Below are 18,152 nucleotides of genomic sequence, written 5' to 3' on the forward strand. Positions count from 1 at the left end.
TATGCACGTATGTACACCTACTATATTTTAATACGTTAAAAAATAAAATATACAATTAAATCCAACAATGTAAATTTATAATTATATTTATCACCCTAACTAGTGCCATAATTAACTTAGCTTTATAATATTATTTCAATATCTACATCTAAATATAAATAATAGTAGATTGGTATCATAGTTTGCTAAAGGTATGTAATAATAGAGGTATTTGTAAATTAAAATCAAAGTTCTTTAAAATTATAAAATAAAAAAAATGTTTAAAAATGCATTTAATAACATTTTAAATATAAGTATTTACAACCTATAATATACATATAGTAATAGTAAATAATTATTACATAGATTATTTAGGTCTAAACATAATGATATGAATTTGATGTGTATAATAAGTAAACATGTACTTATACACTATACAGTTATACCAGATGGATGTCCTAAATAATATTATATGTTTGCACTAAAAACGCGTTTTACAATTGTTATTTAAAATACTATTGAATATAAATATTTTTTAAAAAAACACAAAAAAATATAATATTAGTTCATTTATCACGCTTAATTTGAACCGGTACTAACAACGAGTTCCCATTGTTATTATTTTCCGAACAATACATCCTCCATTCCACCGAAGTCCAGAGTTTTATGATATGTAATTGTAATAAGCTACTTATTATTTGTGGAAAAACATTATTTCTTATTTAATACTATATTTTTTTTTTTTTTTATAGCAAAAAAAATAAGAAAATTACGCTACAGGTAACTAATATTTAAATACTGCTGCAAAATATTTCTTAGCAGAAGCAGTTAGAGACATTATTATAATAATAGTTTGAAATTACAGTTAAGTATTATTTTGTTCACACTAATTTAAAAATACTTTACTCCAAAAAAGTATGCCAGATAAAATAGATTTAGTTTTTATGTATATAATAACAACATTAGACTTAGGATCTTTTTTAATAGAAAATTTCTAATAACATTTAAGTAAGTATCTATTAAATAATTAATCACTTATTAAGATTATAATTAGTGGGTTTATGTTTTTTAAGACTATTTATATTATTATATAAAAATATCTAAATAATAACCTATCTTATATATTGGATCATTAAGAAGTATATTAAACTGAACAATTTCAAAGGAGTGTAAAATCATAAATTTCCAAATAAAAATAAAAGAAACTAAGATAAATCAAATAAATTATCTATGCTATTTTTAATAACAAAATTGACCTTATTTAATACGCACGAAACATCTAATGAAATGATTCATATTAGAAATAAATAATAGTCAAACTATATTCTTATAAGCTAATGGTATTATATTATATTCTAAGTCATAAAAAAAAGATTATAATGAAAAAAAAATGTAATGAAAACCTAGTGGAAACGAATATCATCAATTGAAGACAATTTGAATATTTAATAAAGTTATTGACATAGATATCAAGTGAATGTTATTAATAAAAAAAAAACAGTTCTCATTGTCGTACGTTCCTAAATCAGCCAAATGCTAGTATATTTATATTGATATTATAATATATTAAGAGCAAAAACACAACAGTCCCTTTTCAGAGACAAAATATATTTGCTTGATTATGGTCAACACAAGTATGTCCTATTAATTATTTACTATGTACCTATTACATATAATATATATCTTAAAATACTGTATGTACATAATATAACCGAAGTGTCACACACTCACACTGTATAATCACCACGTTAAGTATGTCATGAAAATATGATTGAATACTAAAAAAATAACTGATACCTAGTCAATGACCAAATTTGTTTTATGTTACAGCGCTCAAACCGCAAATTATAAATATTGCCCATAATCATATTATAAGAAGTTAAAATATTCTTAAGACAAGAAATATACTCTATTCTTTCAAACCCCACTTAAGTAAAAAAAAAAACTTCTAAAAATGTTCCGCTAGCCCAAGTTTCAGATACTCGTATTTGACTCAAAGACAAATCATATGCTGAGACAAAAAAACTCAAAATGCGACTTAAGATATTTGTAATTTTTACCACAGTTCATTTTAAATTTAAATTTAAATTCAACAATTATAGTTCACTAAGTTCACTTCTTTATTCAGTTTTAATATGCATTTATCGCTAAATGCACTATTTCTCCTTAATCTATTTTCGTTTAATATTTCTCCATTTATAACGATCTATATCACCAGCTCTTTATGTTTTGTACAAATGTCAAGCTATCAACGTTTTTTAGAGTAGCTAATAAAAAAAAAAAAGCAAAAAAAATAAAATAAACATCAATATAATGTAAACAGACGACTAACGAACCGGTGCGGAGAAGTGAGTAATGATTTCGGTTTTTAATTTATTTCCAATGGTAAACGAGAACGACGCCATCGCTGTGATGATACATATATACAACACGTATACGCAAATCATTGTAATGTCACAGCGCAGTTACGTTATACGTCGATGCAGCAGCAGTCCTAACCCGCCGAACTCTCGGGTATTGAAGTCGACAAAATAATCGATCGTCACAATTTAATACCGCACGCTGTTCTATTATAATAATATAGGTATATCATTAATTATAATATTAATTATGAAAACGCTGAAACGCTCGGTTCCACGTACAAAAAGGTACTACAGGTAGGTACAACTCACTTCGGAATTTTGCTCTTCGGGCTCTTCGATCAGCGGATGCTTGACGGTTGACCTCTTGTTGGAGCCCGCTTGGGACTTCCGCGTTTTGGGCAACATTCTGTACCAAATATATAATATACAATTGTGTACTTATGACGACAATACGTGAGTGTAACACAGTCTCGAATCGTATACGCAATCGTATATATTATATACTAATATTATTGTTATTACGGCCACAGAATTGCGGTGAATCGTGTTTTTTTCGCGAGAGACGGTTGCCGCTGATATCGGTCGGATTATACTGCGGAATACGATAATATTACATATTATTATATGTACCTCCACAACACGTATTATTTTTTAATACCGTCGTCGTCGTGCGTACGAGCCGCGCCGGAGGTTTCCCCGTAAAGTGCCCAGAAAAACCGTTTTCGCGAACCTCTCGGCTCGGACCAACTGTGCAAACGCTGAGTTGTCGCGCGTTCCTGCTGCTGCTGCTGCGGAGGCGGCGGCGGCGGTGATGAATGGTTTGCCGTGCAGTGGTATTGAATTATATTACGTATAGCTGGTGCCGATATATTATTATTCAATTATTATTTTGTTTAATATACGCGAAATGTACAACCATCGTATAATACCGCTGTGCGAGTGTACCGCGTGCTACAGGTCGTCGGATTTTTTTTTGAGTTTTCCACTTCAATAATAAGACACGAGCGCCACAAGCGACGGTAAATTTGCAGTTGTCGTCGTGCGCGCGTATATTTAGATATAGGTCAGACAATAATAATAACGCATTTCAAATATCATAAATCAAGTATAATATTATGTATAAGACATTTGTAGTACCTATAATGATATTAACGCAATCATACATTTTTGGTGCAAACGCTTGATACGCTCTAACTGTATGTGCTTTATTGGAATAATAATATTAAGGCGACTAGCTAGGTTAAACAATTAATGTTCATGCTATACACGCATTACAGAGAATTAAGTTTCCTCGCAGTACAATCGTACAAAATAATAATATTTATGGATTATTGTCATGAACTATGCAATTTGCCATCACAATATTATTATTAACAATACTTTACTTTTTAACAAGAACTATATACTATATAGTAGTTTGTGGCTCGTTTCTAGTAAAGGTTTGGGGTCATTCGCACGTATAGAAAAAATTATGATTTTCAGCACGGTAAGACTATATTTATTTAGCTACCATGTGAGAGGCAATCAACACATTTCGCAATCGAGTGGTTTCCGCGATCCGGCGGTGCAACATAACGTAAATTGTTATGAACATACCGTTGCAGATAATCATCCGCATACTCCACAGAAAACACTTTCTATTTTCAGTATGTATTTAAAACGTTTATAGATACTGACGATTTATTAATAAACATATAATGTGTATGCATCGTTCACCAAATTATAATATTATTGTTGTCTATTTGCCATTTTGGCATACAGTAGGTATGAACTTAAACGGCTCCAATAATTCCCAATGGAACGCGTAGCATATCGCATCATATAAATTTGGTCAGAGATAGGTATACGCATTATACAATAATATATTACTTCAATAGTATATATTTCGCGTTAAGCGTTAGTGAGTTAATTTCGGCTTCGACGTGACTGACAGAACACAAACAGCACTGTTATAAAGAGATAAAATTGAGCCAAACTATTTACTTTTTGAAAACCGTTTGTATAATAACATCAAAAACAAACGCATCTATTATATTGTATTATAATTTAATGAAAAGATTTTCAGATGTATGAATTCGATGAATTACATTTTCAAAGTTTCCGTACATTTATATTAAATCCATTGTTTTCTTTTTTTGGGGAAAAATAATAAAGCCGCAACGTTAACTACAGTCCACGCGAAATAAAGTGTTTTTATAAACAGCTGAGTATACAACGATTAAAATATCGATTCAAAGCAGTGTTCGAAAATCTTCTCTTTAACACGTACGCAATGTTTGTCCCAAAAACGATAAAATGCCAATAAGAAAAAGAATTGCATTGTTTGTATAACAAAGTTCATTTTATAGCATAACTATCAGTATATAACTCATAGTCGAAACTGGAAACTTTATAAATTTAAGTAAGTAACATATTTTAACTCAAAATTGACACCATATAGTATATATCATTGAAGAACCGAGACTGTATGTATAATAATTGTATACAGAAAACCAATGATCGATGATCTCTATATTCCGTAGGTAAATATAATAATCATATTATATTTCATAATTCTATAGTAAAATAAATATATACATGACTATTTATTACTTCAATCGTCATTAATATCGTCTTTCTATTTGGCAACACATTTTATTATGGTGTCCGGTACTAATATCATTTTTCCCTTAAAAATACACTATAAAATAGTCATCCTTTCCAGTAGAATCATTCAAGTTCGATTTTTTTTTTTTTAATTAATAGAAGGAAATATCCTACTATTTGCATTGAACTATATTTTCAATTTTCAATCGTAAAATTAATAATAGTTTTTTTTTTAAAGAAAATTTTATTCACAAATAATTTTATACTATTATTTAAAATAAAAGAGGAGTTCATTTAAGGCTGTAAAAAGACTTCTTTTCAGATAAAAAAAACAAAAGTTAACAAAATCTGATAATTTTATGAGGCTTGAGCGAGTTTTTACTGTTAAGTCATTTTTGTTTATACAATACAATCCCCCTCAGTAAATATTTATCGGACAACAAATTAATGGAAATTGTTATAATTAAGTTTGCAACCTAAAATACAAGAATAACAACGTTTAATACAACGTAAAAACATTAAATACGCAGACGATCTTAAATGTAGGTATAATACTAGTAGATTTCTACCGAAACCAAGTGAATGCCAATAACAGATGTATTTTCAGACTAAATTGTATTTTATATACTAATAGGAAGTTATAAGATTCAAGGTAAAAATCTGTTACATTTGTATTTGAACTTTGAAGACACAACGCGATTGATATTTCCTATCGGAACTGTACTATATGAACAATTTGTACACAGTACACAAGTTCTGCAATGTTAATTAAATGTAATAATGACCAATTTAATATGTCAGTGGAGTGTAAATTGATACAATAATTTTAATAACAATAAAGACTAAAAGTAACAAATATGGCCAATTGAAGAATTTTACATAGTGTACTATAGCAGTCATTATTATTAATAGGTTATAGGTACCTATAATACTTTTTATAATACCATTTTAATTTTTATGATTGCTCAATTAAATATGTATATGTATAAATGTAAAATCATATTAAAATATTCACTAGAATTATGAAAATATTAATCAATATGTATAGTAAATACTAATTTGAAACAATAAAATAACTAAAATAAGTGTGATTATATGAAGGTATATTATAGGTAAATAATGCTCATAATAATATTTTGGTATCGGAAATTTATGTATTTATTATCTGTATAAATTCTAAGCAATTTTCTCATTTTTATATGGTATCAAATTTAGGTATGAAAAAATAACGTTGATTTGATATAATGCAAAAATAAAAGGTAATTTATGGAATGTTAGACGTAATTAAATGGAAATATGTTGATAATGTAAATTTAAAACGTAATTAACCATCGTCGTTGTTAATTTTTTATAATAAATAGGTAATTATTGTTAATTGTTATTGGTGCACTAAAATTTTGTGATACGTGATACTGAAAAGTGACATTAAGGTTCATAAAATTTATGATTCATGAAAATGTTCTGTGCAAATTATGATGATTAAAAAAAATATATGTATGAACCTAGTTGTTACAATCTCGTGTTTTAAATATTAATATCTCAAGAATAATTACAACACTCTTGTTGCAAGTAAAAAAAAAAAAGTAAAGATAATAAGTATAGGTAATAATACTTATTTGTAATATATGAAATACATTATTTAATATACCAATCAAATGAAATGATTAATTCCTCCACGTGCACAGCGAAGACAATGATCATAATTCATAACTCATAACTCATAAGTCATAAGTTATGAATTATAAATAATTTGTCTCACTAAGTATAAATATCCTATATTTTGATGTATAACCCAAGAGGAACCCATTGATTATTTACAATTGTTATTATAATTAATGCACTACAAACAACCGAGCGATATACGATTATAAACCTAAGTAATGAAATGCATACATTTAACGTCAGTCAGTGAAATTTCAAACTACATGATTGGAATTTAGAACTTTGCTAGGTAAAAATTCGACTACTTTGTAATTTTGTAAGTACTATATTCCATTAGCCCAAAGCGATGTTTTAACCAAAAAATAGGACGTGGAGCATTTAAAAATTTTAAACTCACCGCAAAGAAAACATTTATCTCGTTGTTTGTCCATAATATTATTATACAACTGACAAAAAATACCTATATTAGGTACCTACTTATCCAAAATAGGACGAAGTAAGCGACTAGAAAAAATTCATACTTCCAGATCAGGATTTAATCAATTTTTTCACGGTGGCCTCGCAACGAATGAGATTATCCATATTTTAACGTTTTAATGTTTGATACTTTTATTCTTAAATGTTTACTCAGGTACTCAGAGGCCACGCCTAATGCCTGTAGAATGCTAGGACTTGGTTATTATCAGTTGTTGCTCTGTATAGGATAACTACCGCTCTGTCTGCTCAATACCGTTCAGTGAGAATTTAATATTAATATGGTTAACGATGTTTATGCGAATTAAACTTTAAGCAAGTCACGACGCAATCGATATAATATTATTCATAGCACCTGCTGGCCGAAGAACTCCATTGCCAAAACGGTGATGCGCATCATCACGCATTGTGCTATTATTATTTATTTATTTATTTTTTTGGTCATATTTTCACATCAATAAATTCGTGATATTCGGAAAAGAACATTTTTTTCACGCACGACTCCCCGAAGTACGTTGACTGATCGTATCGCGGCCGTCGCACGACAGTAAATAATAACACGAAAATATTGTTATGAAATATAAATAAGGTACGTATTGAACGAAATTATTTACCGAAAAACGTAATATTTAGCGCGCTCTCGTGGACGATCAAACGAGCGACAGCGGCGGCGGTGCGATCGCAGCCGGACGTTCGCCAGTCCGTTAGAGGGCGCCAGAGAATTGTCGGCGTACGCGAATCGTCGACCCGTTGACCGGGAATATCAGCTATAGAACCTACGGGCTTCGTCAACGTCAACGTCGTCGTCGTCGTCGTCGTCGTCGGCATTATGGGCGTTGGACGGGGTGGTGGTTATTTATTTCTTTTTTTATTATTATTATAACCTTTCTCAGTATTCGCCTAGAACGGAATTTATTTTATGTACCAATGTGGTAGGTACCCGATTCTACGCTGCTGCGGAGTTTATCTTATTGTAAGGTATTACGACGGTATAACACATAATATATTATTCAATCGCTTAAATAATAATTTTAAGAAATTTATTTTCATTACGATAAATTTATTATTATTATCGTTATTAATTCAAATCCCGTCACGACGAATAAGTGAGATTTATACGCAAACTGCAGTACACTTTCGTCGTTCTACAAAAGTCTACAACTTACAAATAGCTAGGAACCTAGCTAAGACATGTCGACGACATATACCTACCTACGATATATCATTTGCCGCCGTATCGAATCAAACCGCGTTATAAGAGCGAAAAATAAAATATATAAACATACTGCGGTTCGCGGAGGAAAATTTCAGAATTCGTTTCAGACGTTATTTTTTTTTTCTGCGGGCGGCCATGTGAATATAATTTTCAAAGTGGCCCGCCGCGATTCGTTCGGCGTGTGGCTTTTAAAACAAATTGAAATGGCGTCCCGACAGCGACGACGAGACGAGCGTATAGTCCTTCAACCCCAATTGGATTTCGGTCAAACCGAAGATTTATCAATACCTCGCGTGAGATATATGTTCGCGACGGGACGGACGTGAATCGTATACGGTCACGGCGATGTTGAAAGTATAATTTAATAATATTATATTATATTATATTGTATATATTATTATATACGACGGTGTACGGCGAGACGCGATTTCCGTATATATAATATATATACCGACTATGTGCGGGTAGTGGAATTAATGCGACGACGACGACGACGACGACGAACGACCGGCGGCGATGTCATTGCCGACGTAATAATATTATAATATTATTATACACAATATTAATTGCGTTCGCCGAAAAACGGGGGGGTGGCTTGAGTTTTTTTTCTTCGACGGCGCCGTAAAGTTTTGCGATTGTAACTGCTGCAGCAGTGACTAAGAAAAGGGTATAGCGTCGTACGCAAAACACAATAATAATATATTATACTATTATAATACATTGTTGTGCAAACAGTATTCGTTATACCTACAATATTATATGCCGACGAAATTTAATCTATTCCGTTGATGCAAAATGCCGAATAGAAACTAACGGGTCGCACGCCCGGCCCAAAATATATAATATGAGCGTGCTGTAATAATAATCATCGTCGATTCGGTTATTGTTTTCTAATCGTATACACACGACGACGACGACGATGACTTGTACTAATGAGACTGCGGATACCGACGAACGATCTTCCCGACAGATCAACGTATAATAATATTATTGTACGTCGCAATATTGTAGGTAAATTAGTATAGTGGATAAATCAGTTTTCTTCCGGACGAATTCGGTTTTAACTTTTAAATTATTATTGCTACATTTTTTTAGTACTTTTTTTTTTTGGTATATCCGTGTTTGTTTTTAATCTCGAACGCCGTTACTCCAAAGGCAAATAAACATTGAATACCGAGATTTGTATAGTTAATTATAATAATTTATAATTCATCACTTATTCGCTCTGTTTTTATGGTGCAGTATGCGGAAAAATGAACAATATTTTTGTACTCTTTTTTTTTTACCATAAAATAAACTATTTATATTCCTAAGACTGTATTTAAATTGTAAGATAAAAATAATAGAACGATTGAGTCTGATTGCCAAATGAGTCGTTTGAGTTTCGCTTAAATGGTATATAAAATAATAAAACTAAATTAATAGAAGATGTTTCCCTACTTATTTTTTTGAATCATCTGTCGTTTCTGACGTATCGTATTCGTAGAAATAAAAAACGTTAAAGTATACCTAACGAAGTATAATAATAATTTCATGTCACTGTCTGTTTGCCAAAAGTCGACTGTTATATATTTATGTATTACGTCAACGTGACAACGTAGCAGTGGCGTAGCTAGGATTTACCCGAAGGAGGGGGGGGTTAATAACCTTTTTTTTTGCTCACCTTTAAAATATATTGTCCAGGAGCGGTAAAATGTACTGAGTTGTACGCTAATTGAATAATACATTTCATACATAATTATAACAGTTAACAAAACTATAAATTTATATACATTATTATAACAATTTTTTTTAAATCCAAGGGGGGGGGGGGGTCGAAAACCCAAACCCCCCTTAGCTACTCCACTACAACGTAATAATGTTAAATGTATTAATGTATTAGGTATCTCGGCGGTATACACACCGCTCGATTTTAATGCATTTCGCAACTTCCAATCAAGTTGAATTGGTATACATACGGTAAATTTGTCATCGCATTCAGATTTCGAATATAAAAAACTAAAAAAACAAAACAATAATCTAATCGGTAAAACAAAGGTCCGAATATAGTATGGTGTGAGTGAATTTACGTTGAATTCCCTAGAGCTTGCCGGAGTAGTACTCGTAATATACTTACATGTATATCACGTATATTATATATTGTACATAATGTATACAGGTACCTGAGGTACCTATTAATTACATAGATAGGACCCCTCAGAACAATCATCACAATTACCATCACCCTAAACACGCTTAACCGTGAAGAGAATAATTATTGTTCACAACCATATTATATTAGTAACCGTCGATCTGGAACTATATATCTATATAATATAATATACTTAAAGTCCATAAATGTTTTTTATAAATTGTAATGTATAGTACAATATTGTATTATTTACACGCAGAGTCGAATTATTTTCAATTCAAATTACAACCTAACTCTTCGCCACTCCATCTCACTATACCCTACTGTACAAGAATTTATTTTTTCTATCCAACAGTCGACTTTATTTAAAAAAAAAAAGGTTTATATACAAGAGTTGAGATTTTTGAATAATTATAGTAATAAAAGGAATAGACTAACCGTTTACCTACCGTCCTCCCAAATTATCCCGCCCAAGGCGGAAACTAAACGCACTATAAACGGTATTACGGCATTAAAATATATACTCAGGTGGCGTGTCCATAAATATTATAATAATACATACCGAATTATATAATACGGCGCCTAACGTATATGCTGTACAGTGTTCGTTTATATCTGTTTTTTGCAGTAGTCGTGATACAACCCGTGGATGCTGCTGTTGTACTACCGTCAATATGTTTTCATTTTAATTCGTCTTCGCAATATCGGGTCAGCAGATAAGTGGGTTATCCCTTTCAGCGTTAACCCACACTTCGGTGTACGATACGATAATGCAATACGCCTAATGGACTTAAACTATTTGTGTATAATAAAATATGACTTTGGTACTGACCTACACATTCGCGTATCTATATTGCAGGTAAACCGATATCGATCCGATATAAAACGAAATACGCACCAATGGTTATAAATAGAATTTACTGCTAATATTCTGCAGGTCGATTATCGGTAACGTACGCGATCGTGTAGGAACGAAAACCCATACATCAATAATACAATATATCGTGTTTCATATTTCGAATGTAACCTACAGATTTGTGTATATATACGCAATAAGGACCAACTCGTAGTCGACGAGCACAGAGCTACATAAAATATACGTTGCAGGTAATTTGTTGACTATATAAAGCCGAAAGGGTTGGGTATATGGTGTCGGACAAAAATTTTTTGATGCGTCACGTCACTCTCTCGGTCCTTAAACGTATATAATCTCTCTCTCTCTCATAACCCGCCCCTCGCACGAGGTAATATTTTATCGAGTACAGTCAGGTGCGACGCGACCGGTGAGATAAACTGTGCGAGCGTCTCTCTATATATAATAATAATCTGTTGTAAAATATAATAATTGAAAGTTTATATTGTTGGATCGCGAAGGCGTAGTAACCGGGTCGTGTGTCGCGAGCCACGAATGACACCGTCGCCGTGTAATGTTTTATGTTATATATAATAATATTTGTACGTGTAGGTACGTGACGGGAATGCGTAAAATAACAACACACACGCCGTATTACATAATACCTATATACGTACACAATATACCATTATCTAGGCCGATTTGAGGACGAAATCGTCGAGCCCATACGCACTCTAAATATAATAAAAACCGCCGTATATCCGCCGTCGTCCGACGAGTCTCGTAAAAGACTTATAGAAGCTGTTATATGTATATATATATATATAGGTATATACCGTCGTTATTGTTAATACCTACGGCGGCGTTGCGTGCAGCAGTCCTGTGGTATAGGACGGCAATTAAACGATAAATCACGATTATATATTATATTATGGGCATTTTCCGTCGATCGATAACCCACCGTCGAAATCATATTATTATTATTATTATTATTATTGTTATGCGGCCGAATCGATAGTGTGTGTGTGCGTTTGCCGGTACGCACGCGAACGGCGTGCGCGAAAACTCCATCAGAGTACACCAACGCAGACGGCGCGTTTCGCAGTGAGTTTCGGCGGCGGCCAACGGGCACCCCGCGCAAATTAATTGCACGCCGTTCGCAAGAAGAAAAAATACTGAAAAAATACAAAATAAATATATATAATATTTTATAAGAAAATTAATTTCAAAAGAAACATCTCCCAATTATTTTTAGTACCACCGCGTCGTTGGTTTAATTACACGGTTCACGGGTTCAGTCTGCTCGGTGGACCGGAAAGTGGCGAGTTTAAACATTGTTACACTCCACAAAATATAATAATAATAATAATAATAATAATAATATCAAACGCTCTTTATAATATTGTATACATAATATATTTTATTTTATTATTGTTGTTATTTGTGTTCCAATAAGAAATCGCAGCTGTGGTTCAGAGTATAGTCTTGTAAACGGGCCAAATACTTAACGATAAAACTCGGGGGTTAGAATAATATTATTATCCCATACCGCATTCGGTTTTACCTTTTTTGACATTATACGCGTGTTATGTTTATAATATGTTGCGACTTGCGGCGTATGGGTACGTATGGGCGCATAGGATATAAAATGTACATCGTAATTATTGTTCACATTGATTATTCGCTATATAAGCAAACCATCTCGTCTGGGTTTACGAACATAATATTATTATTACTCGCTGTAGCGAACACGTTATTTTGTGTTTTTGTCGTTTTCGGTAGTGTTTCGCGACTGGAATCCGACTCCGTTTGCCGGAATTCAGAAATGTAATTACGATTAAATGCTAATCGTGAAATTTGATGTTCGTTTCGAAACTATTGTTTACTCGATCCGGTTCAGACGTTTCCGATAGGAAAATCTCTTTGTGATTTTAATTAGAGTTTGCAATATGTCAGTACAAGTAAAAAGGATACGTTTAATTGAATCGGCGTGGTTTAATAAGATTTATACTATTTCATTAAAGTCAATAGAACCGAAGAAATTTCGCTAATAGCAGGTTAAAAATTCAATGTGACTGTTTCATTTCCTGGCCTAAATGTAAGGTCTACACTATACGATCCCGTCACTAATTTCAAGTAAATCTTATTTGTGTTTTCCGTCTTCCGGTTTTATTTTGGCCATACGCACGCTGTAATTCTTCGTTTTTCTCTTCGAAATGTTTCAAATACGAAAGTACCTTAAACGAACAATTGTCATACTACTTACCCGTCATTATAATTGGTATAATGCGATTTCCGCTTTGGCAACAAAACGATACCTTTAGTTTTATACATGTAAATGGTTAATGGTCTCGCAGGTGTTCAAACATTTTTTGCTGATCTTTAAATATACTTGTGATAATACTGTTTATTCAAATGCTATATTTTTATACACGTATTAAAGTTAAAAATAATAATTTGTCAATATCCTGTTCCGATATGAGCGAGACTAGACGAATTTCTTAAATATAACAGGAAATGATGAGTAGATGGAATATTTTTATTATTGTATTTGATAGTGCTGGTAATTTCTAATCGATATTGTTCGGAGCCATTTCTTAATTGAATATAAAGAACGCCAGATAAACCAAAATGCACGTACCTACATGCGTGGGACGACTAACTTAAGGAAATTGAACATTTTCTACTTGATGGTCGAATTAATAATTTCTTTCAAAAAATATATTTTTAAAAATAAATTAAATTTGTTATGAAAAATTATATTTTCATTATATTTTCATTATATTTTGTGAATTATTGATTCTTGGATAATTATTATCCAAGAAACAAATATCAAAAAAAAACAAAAACCAAATTTGTGAAAATGGTAGTTACCAAAGTAGAAGATTTCAGATATTTACTTTATTATTATTATTTATTAATATAAAATACCATTTTAAATTTCATAAAATAATGAAAGATATTGTGTAGGTATATAATTTATAGCTTTTTACAGTAAAATATTAATATAAATTTATCACATTTTATATTGAGAAGTTTTGATAAAAAATACTTTTAAACTTTCAAGTTAAATAGAGGTAACCCTGGGTAATATTATTAGTTGTTTATCCATAATAATAAGTAATAATAGTAATTGTATATAATATATTATACTTGGTATACATGTTAAGTATAAACTAATCAGCATATATTTATTTTTTACTAATACCCCGTATAATTTAAGAATATAAGTAAGTACCTATACGCTGTCTTAAAGAGTTAAGTCGTCTCCATTATTAAATAAACATATTATGCTATGGCGATATCCGATACCGTGACAAGACTAAATATTTCAGTTGGCGCCTGTTACTATAATAGTCTATAAAGGCGACATTATATACCTAATGCACGTCAGGCACACACGCGCTGTTTAAGATAACAAACATGTTATAGGTACGACTATAATATTATGCTGTTATGTTGTGCACAGTATAATATATATATATGCGTATTATTATTATACAGTCCCACTCACGGTGGGCCTCGTAAAATTAAAATTAAAAATATTTTTAAAGAATCAATATACAAAAATTATGGCATAATATGCGTCTTAATTATTTAGTTTCATGTAATATAATCAATTATTAAAATGATTTAAATATGTGGCGTTTGCTTACCTGAGCGAAGTACGGTGGTAGAACACATCTCTGGTCATCCAATCGATTACTCTGAACTCTTTCGAGTAATTCGAACAAATCTTGAGTCGCACACTGAAACACAAAATCCATTTCCTTAATAAATTTTATTTTTTTATTTAATAAACAACATGAATACTAGAATATCTAAGAAGTATTAATACATTCATTCGCGAATTGAATTAATCCCAAAACCAATTTCCCGTCTGGACTCGAAACTCTAGATTAGTGCAGGGAAATGACTTGAATAATGCAATTAAATGGAATTTTGACCTGTATAATTACTCGACTGAATCGTTCGTTTTGAAACATACCTATATGCTATGCCCTTTCCAGAAAAGGTTATAATTAATAATGCCTTTTGATTATACATATTTTTACTTATAAATATTTCACGTGTGTTTGTTCTAAAAATGAGTGGAAATTCAGTTTTTGTTTTTGACGAGCAGATATGTAAAGCCGCTTTTTAAAATAAACGGAGTAAATGCGGAATTTTCATCGATGTATCCCTTGTGGAAAGCATGCACGTATTATAATAAACAACATTCGTGAAATGATTCGTACTAGCAATTTTACAAAGGTATTCACTATTCATCGTCATCGTCACTACCGCAATAAATTAGAAAATCTTCCAAACTGCTACATTTCTAAGAGTTTAATCATTGTTCTAAAGTTCTGCTCCTATATACGATCAGCACACACGCAACTACGTTTATTATTTATACTTCGTATATTTACTTTCAATGATAATAATAATAAAAAAAATTATATACTTTCGACAGTAGATTTGTTCGCACAAACGATTTGTTATTCGTGATTAATATTATAATCACACAACTTACTATATAGATAAGAAATTGATTTTATTGAAATAAATCATCGCTCATTTGAATTGACAGAGATGTATACAAATATATTGGATGGATAAAAAATGTCCATATTTGGACGACCGCGTCGTGTAAAAACGAAATTTTTGATGAAGCTAGCAAATTTTCAAATTTTTACTTTACTTTTTCGTCTCCCAGTGTTCAGACACGTACTAGTAGGTATGTCGTATAACAATATTTGTACCTATTACATTATAATACGCAGTAATATTCACGTGTACGAAGAGTAGCCGTTTTATAATCGAGCAGCTCGTCCATTTTTTGCGTTTTATTTGTGTAAGAAAATGTTCTCACGTGTCACGATGGGGCCAAAGCACTTAACATATATTTTATACTATTATATTATGTGTGTATTATACTCGCACCGGATGTCCGACGCTCAATCGAAATCTCAACGTTGACGTAGATATATTATGTTGTCCGGTCGAGCACCATAATATATATTATATTATATTGTTATTTATTATAACAGAACAAAAAAATAATGGTTCTGACCACAGACTTATCGATTAAATGGGGCTACGTTGATTCTACGAAATATTTTTCAGCCGTGTGATACGTATCATAGCGATTATAAGAAGTAACAGATATTATCCAGTGATGTGTCGCGAATCATATTACAACAATGATCAACAGTGCTATATACATTTTTTTTTATCCAACCACCCGCTATTTTCTAATATATATATCCATTATCTAGTGGAAATAAGGTGGAAACTCGGTGAGAGGAAAGGAAAAGGACTAACAACTTGCAATAACTAAAAATATTTATTAAAGTTTTACCTATTTTGATACCTTTTATATCTATCTATTCACAATTATTACAAGAATTTGCATATTGATTTTTACTTTAACATTCATATAATGTTTAACTTAGGTATCTATAAGGCATGAAAACGTAATATTATAAAATTAATATTCTTCACAAAATATAAGAATATAACTTAAAAATATTAAGATATGAAAAGTATTTATTTACTATGATATCGTTTCGACCAACTGAACTGAAATGCTAACATGATAATTTTATTATACAAACGCATTAGTCATGACTCGTTATGTTTTCATCGATTTGATACTAATAATAAAAACACACATTTCTATATTAAAATATCAAATAATATTACACTGTTTTATATGGAAATAAGAAATATGAATCAGTGAATGTGAATAATAATCGCGTTTGAATAGGCATAATCCACTTAGATCCCTATTCTTTAGATATCTTTACACCGTTTTCATAACCGCTCATGACCAATCGGATGACGGCTTCTACCCTCAATACGTATATTATAATATTGAATCGTGGCAAAAAAGAACACCTATATAGCTACTACAGTACTACTGCACTACTGAATTATACTGATACATCGAGCCGGTGTGGTTTCTAGAGAAATATATTCGGTTCGTGTACAGGACCAAACACTTAAATTACGTACCCGAGCTGATTAGGTGAGTTGGGTTAGAAGTTTGTTTTCGAGCAGAAAAGATATGTACTGTATATTATACTGTTCTTGGTTAGAGAAAAGGAAAATGTATATTTTCGGCGGAAACGGATGATGCCGATTTTACTACCTAATTTATGCTACATTGTTTTGCAGAATAAAATAAACCAGCGCCGATCCGGTCGGAAAAAAAACATAATATAATACCTATTATATTATTAACAAATACAACAAACCGCCGCCTACAAGGACACAGCGTGTATGTCATACGGAATATAAAGTTTTCCGATAATACGAGACATAGAAAAAAAATTAAAATTTATTTCACGGGAATTAGGTGTGATAGCGAACGAACGTTGATTTGTGTTCCGTTACAGGGACGTAGTCTTCGATCCTATTTATTCATTAATTTGTTATAAATGTAGTCCGATTGCAGCAGTAGTCTCGCGCAGTCGTGTGAAATATAAATATTCGTATTTCTTATGTGATTCGATTGTTATTTTATATTTTTATCTACACGTGTGCAGACAATTTAAACGTTATTAATGCAGGTACAGTAAACAAAACCGAAAAAGACCCTTTCAAAATATATACAATATAATGTATAAAGTATACACCGAATAATGTCATTTTATATAATATTATTATAGTATATTTTCGTGATGCCGGGATCGGCCTTAACTTCGTGTACGCGGATTTGAGAAACGAAAATCATCGAAAATAAATGATTCAAATAAACACTGTATGATAACAATAATGTTGCAGTATCGACTACGTATATAATATTAACGAGAAAACCATCAATAAGTTTTCAAAAAATAATAACAATAATAATACAAACTTATATATATATATATAGGAAAAAAAGATTTATAAATACTA

General features: G+C 31.3%; 1 protein-coding gene across 4 annotated transcripts in view; it reads right to left on the minus strand.

The window, feature by feature from the left end:
• LOC114124827 (rap1 GTPase-activating protein 1) overlaps positions 1-18,152 on the minus strand; it is a 159,109-nt gene that overhangs the window by 44,108 nt on the left and 96,849 nt on the right. For 3 of the 4 annotated variants that reach the window (XM_027988252.2, XM_050197036.1, XM_027988253.2), the window contains exon 3: positions 14,921-15,013. In XM_027988252.2, the coding sequence (XP_027844053.2) occupies positions 14,921-15,013 (93 nt within the window). Of the gene's footprint in view, positions 1-2,651; positions 2,769-14,920; positions 15,014-18,152 lie in introns of those variants that run through there. The other variant, XM_050197037.1, reaches the window with a different exon arrangement.

Source organism: Aphis gossypii, chromosome 1 (genome assembly GCF_020184175.1).
Source record: "Aphis gossypii isolate Hap1 chromosome 1, ASM2018417v2, whole genome shotgun sequence".
In the NCBI taxonomy this organism is placed as follows: Eukaryota; Metazoa; Arthropoda; class Insecta; order Hemiptera; family Aphididae; genus Aphis; species Aphis gossypii.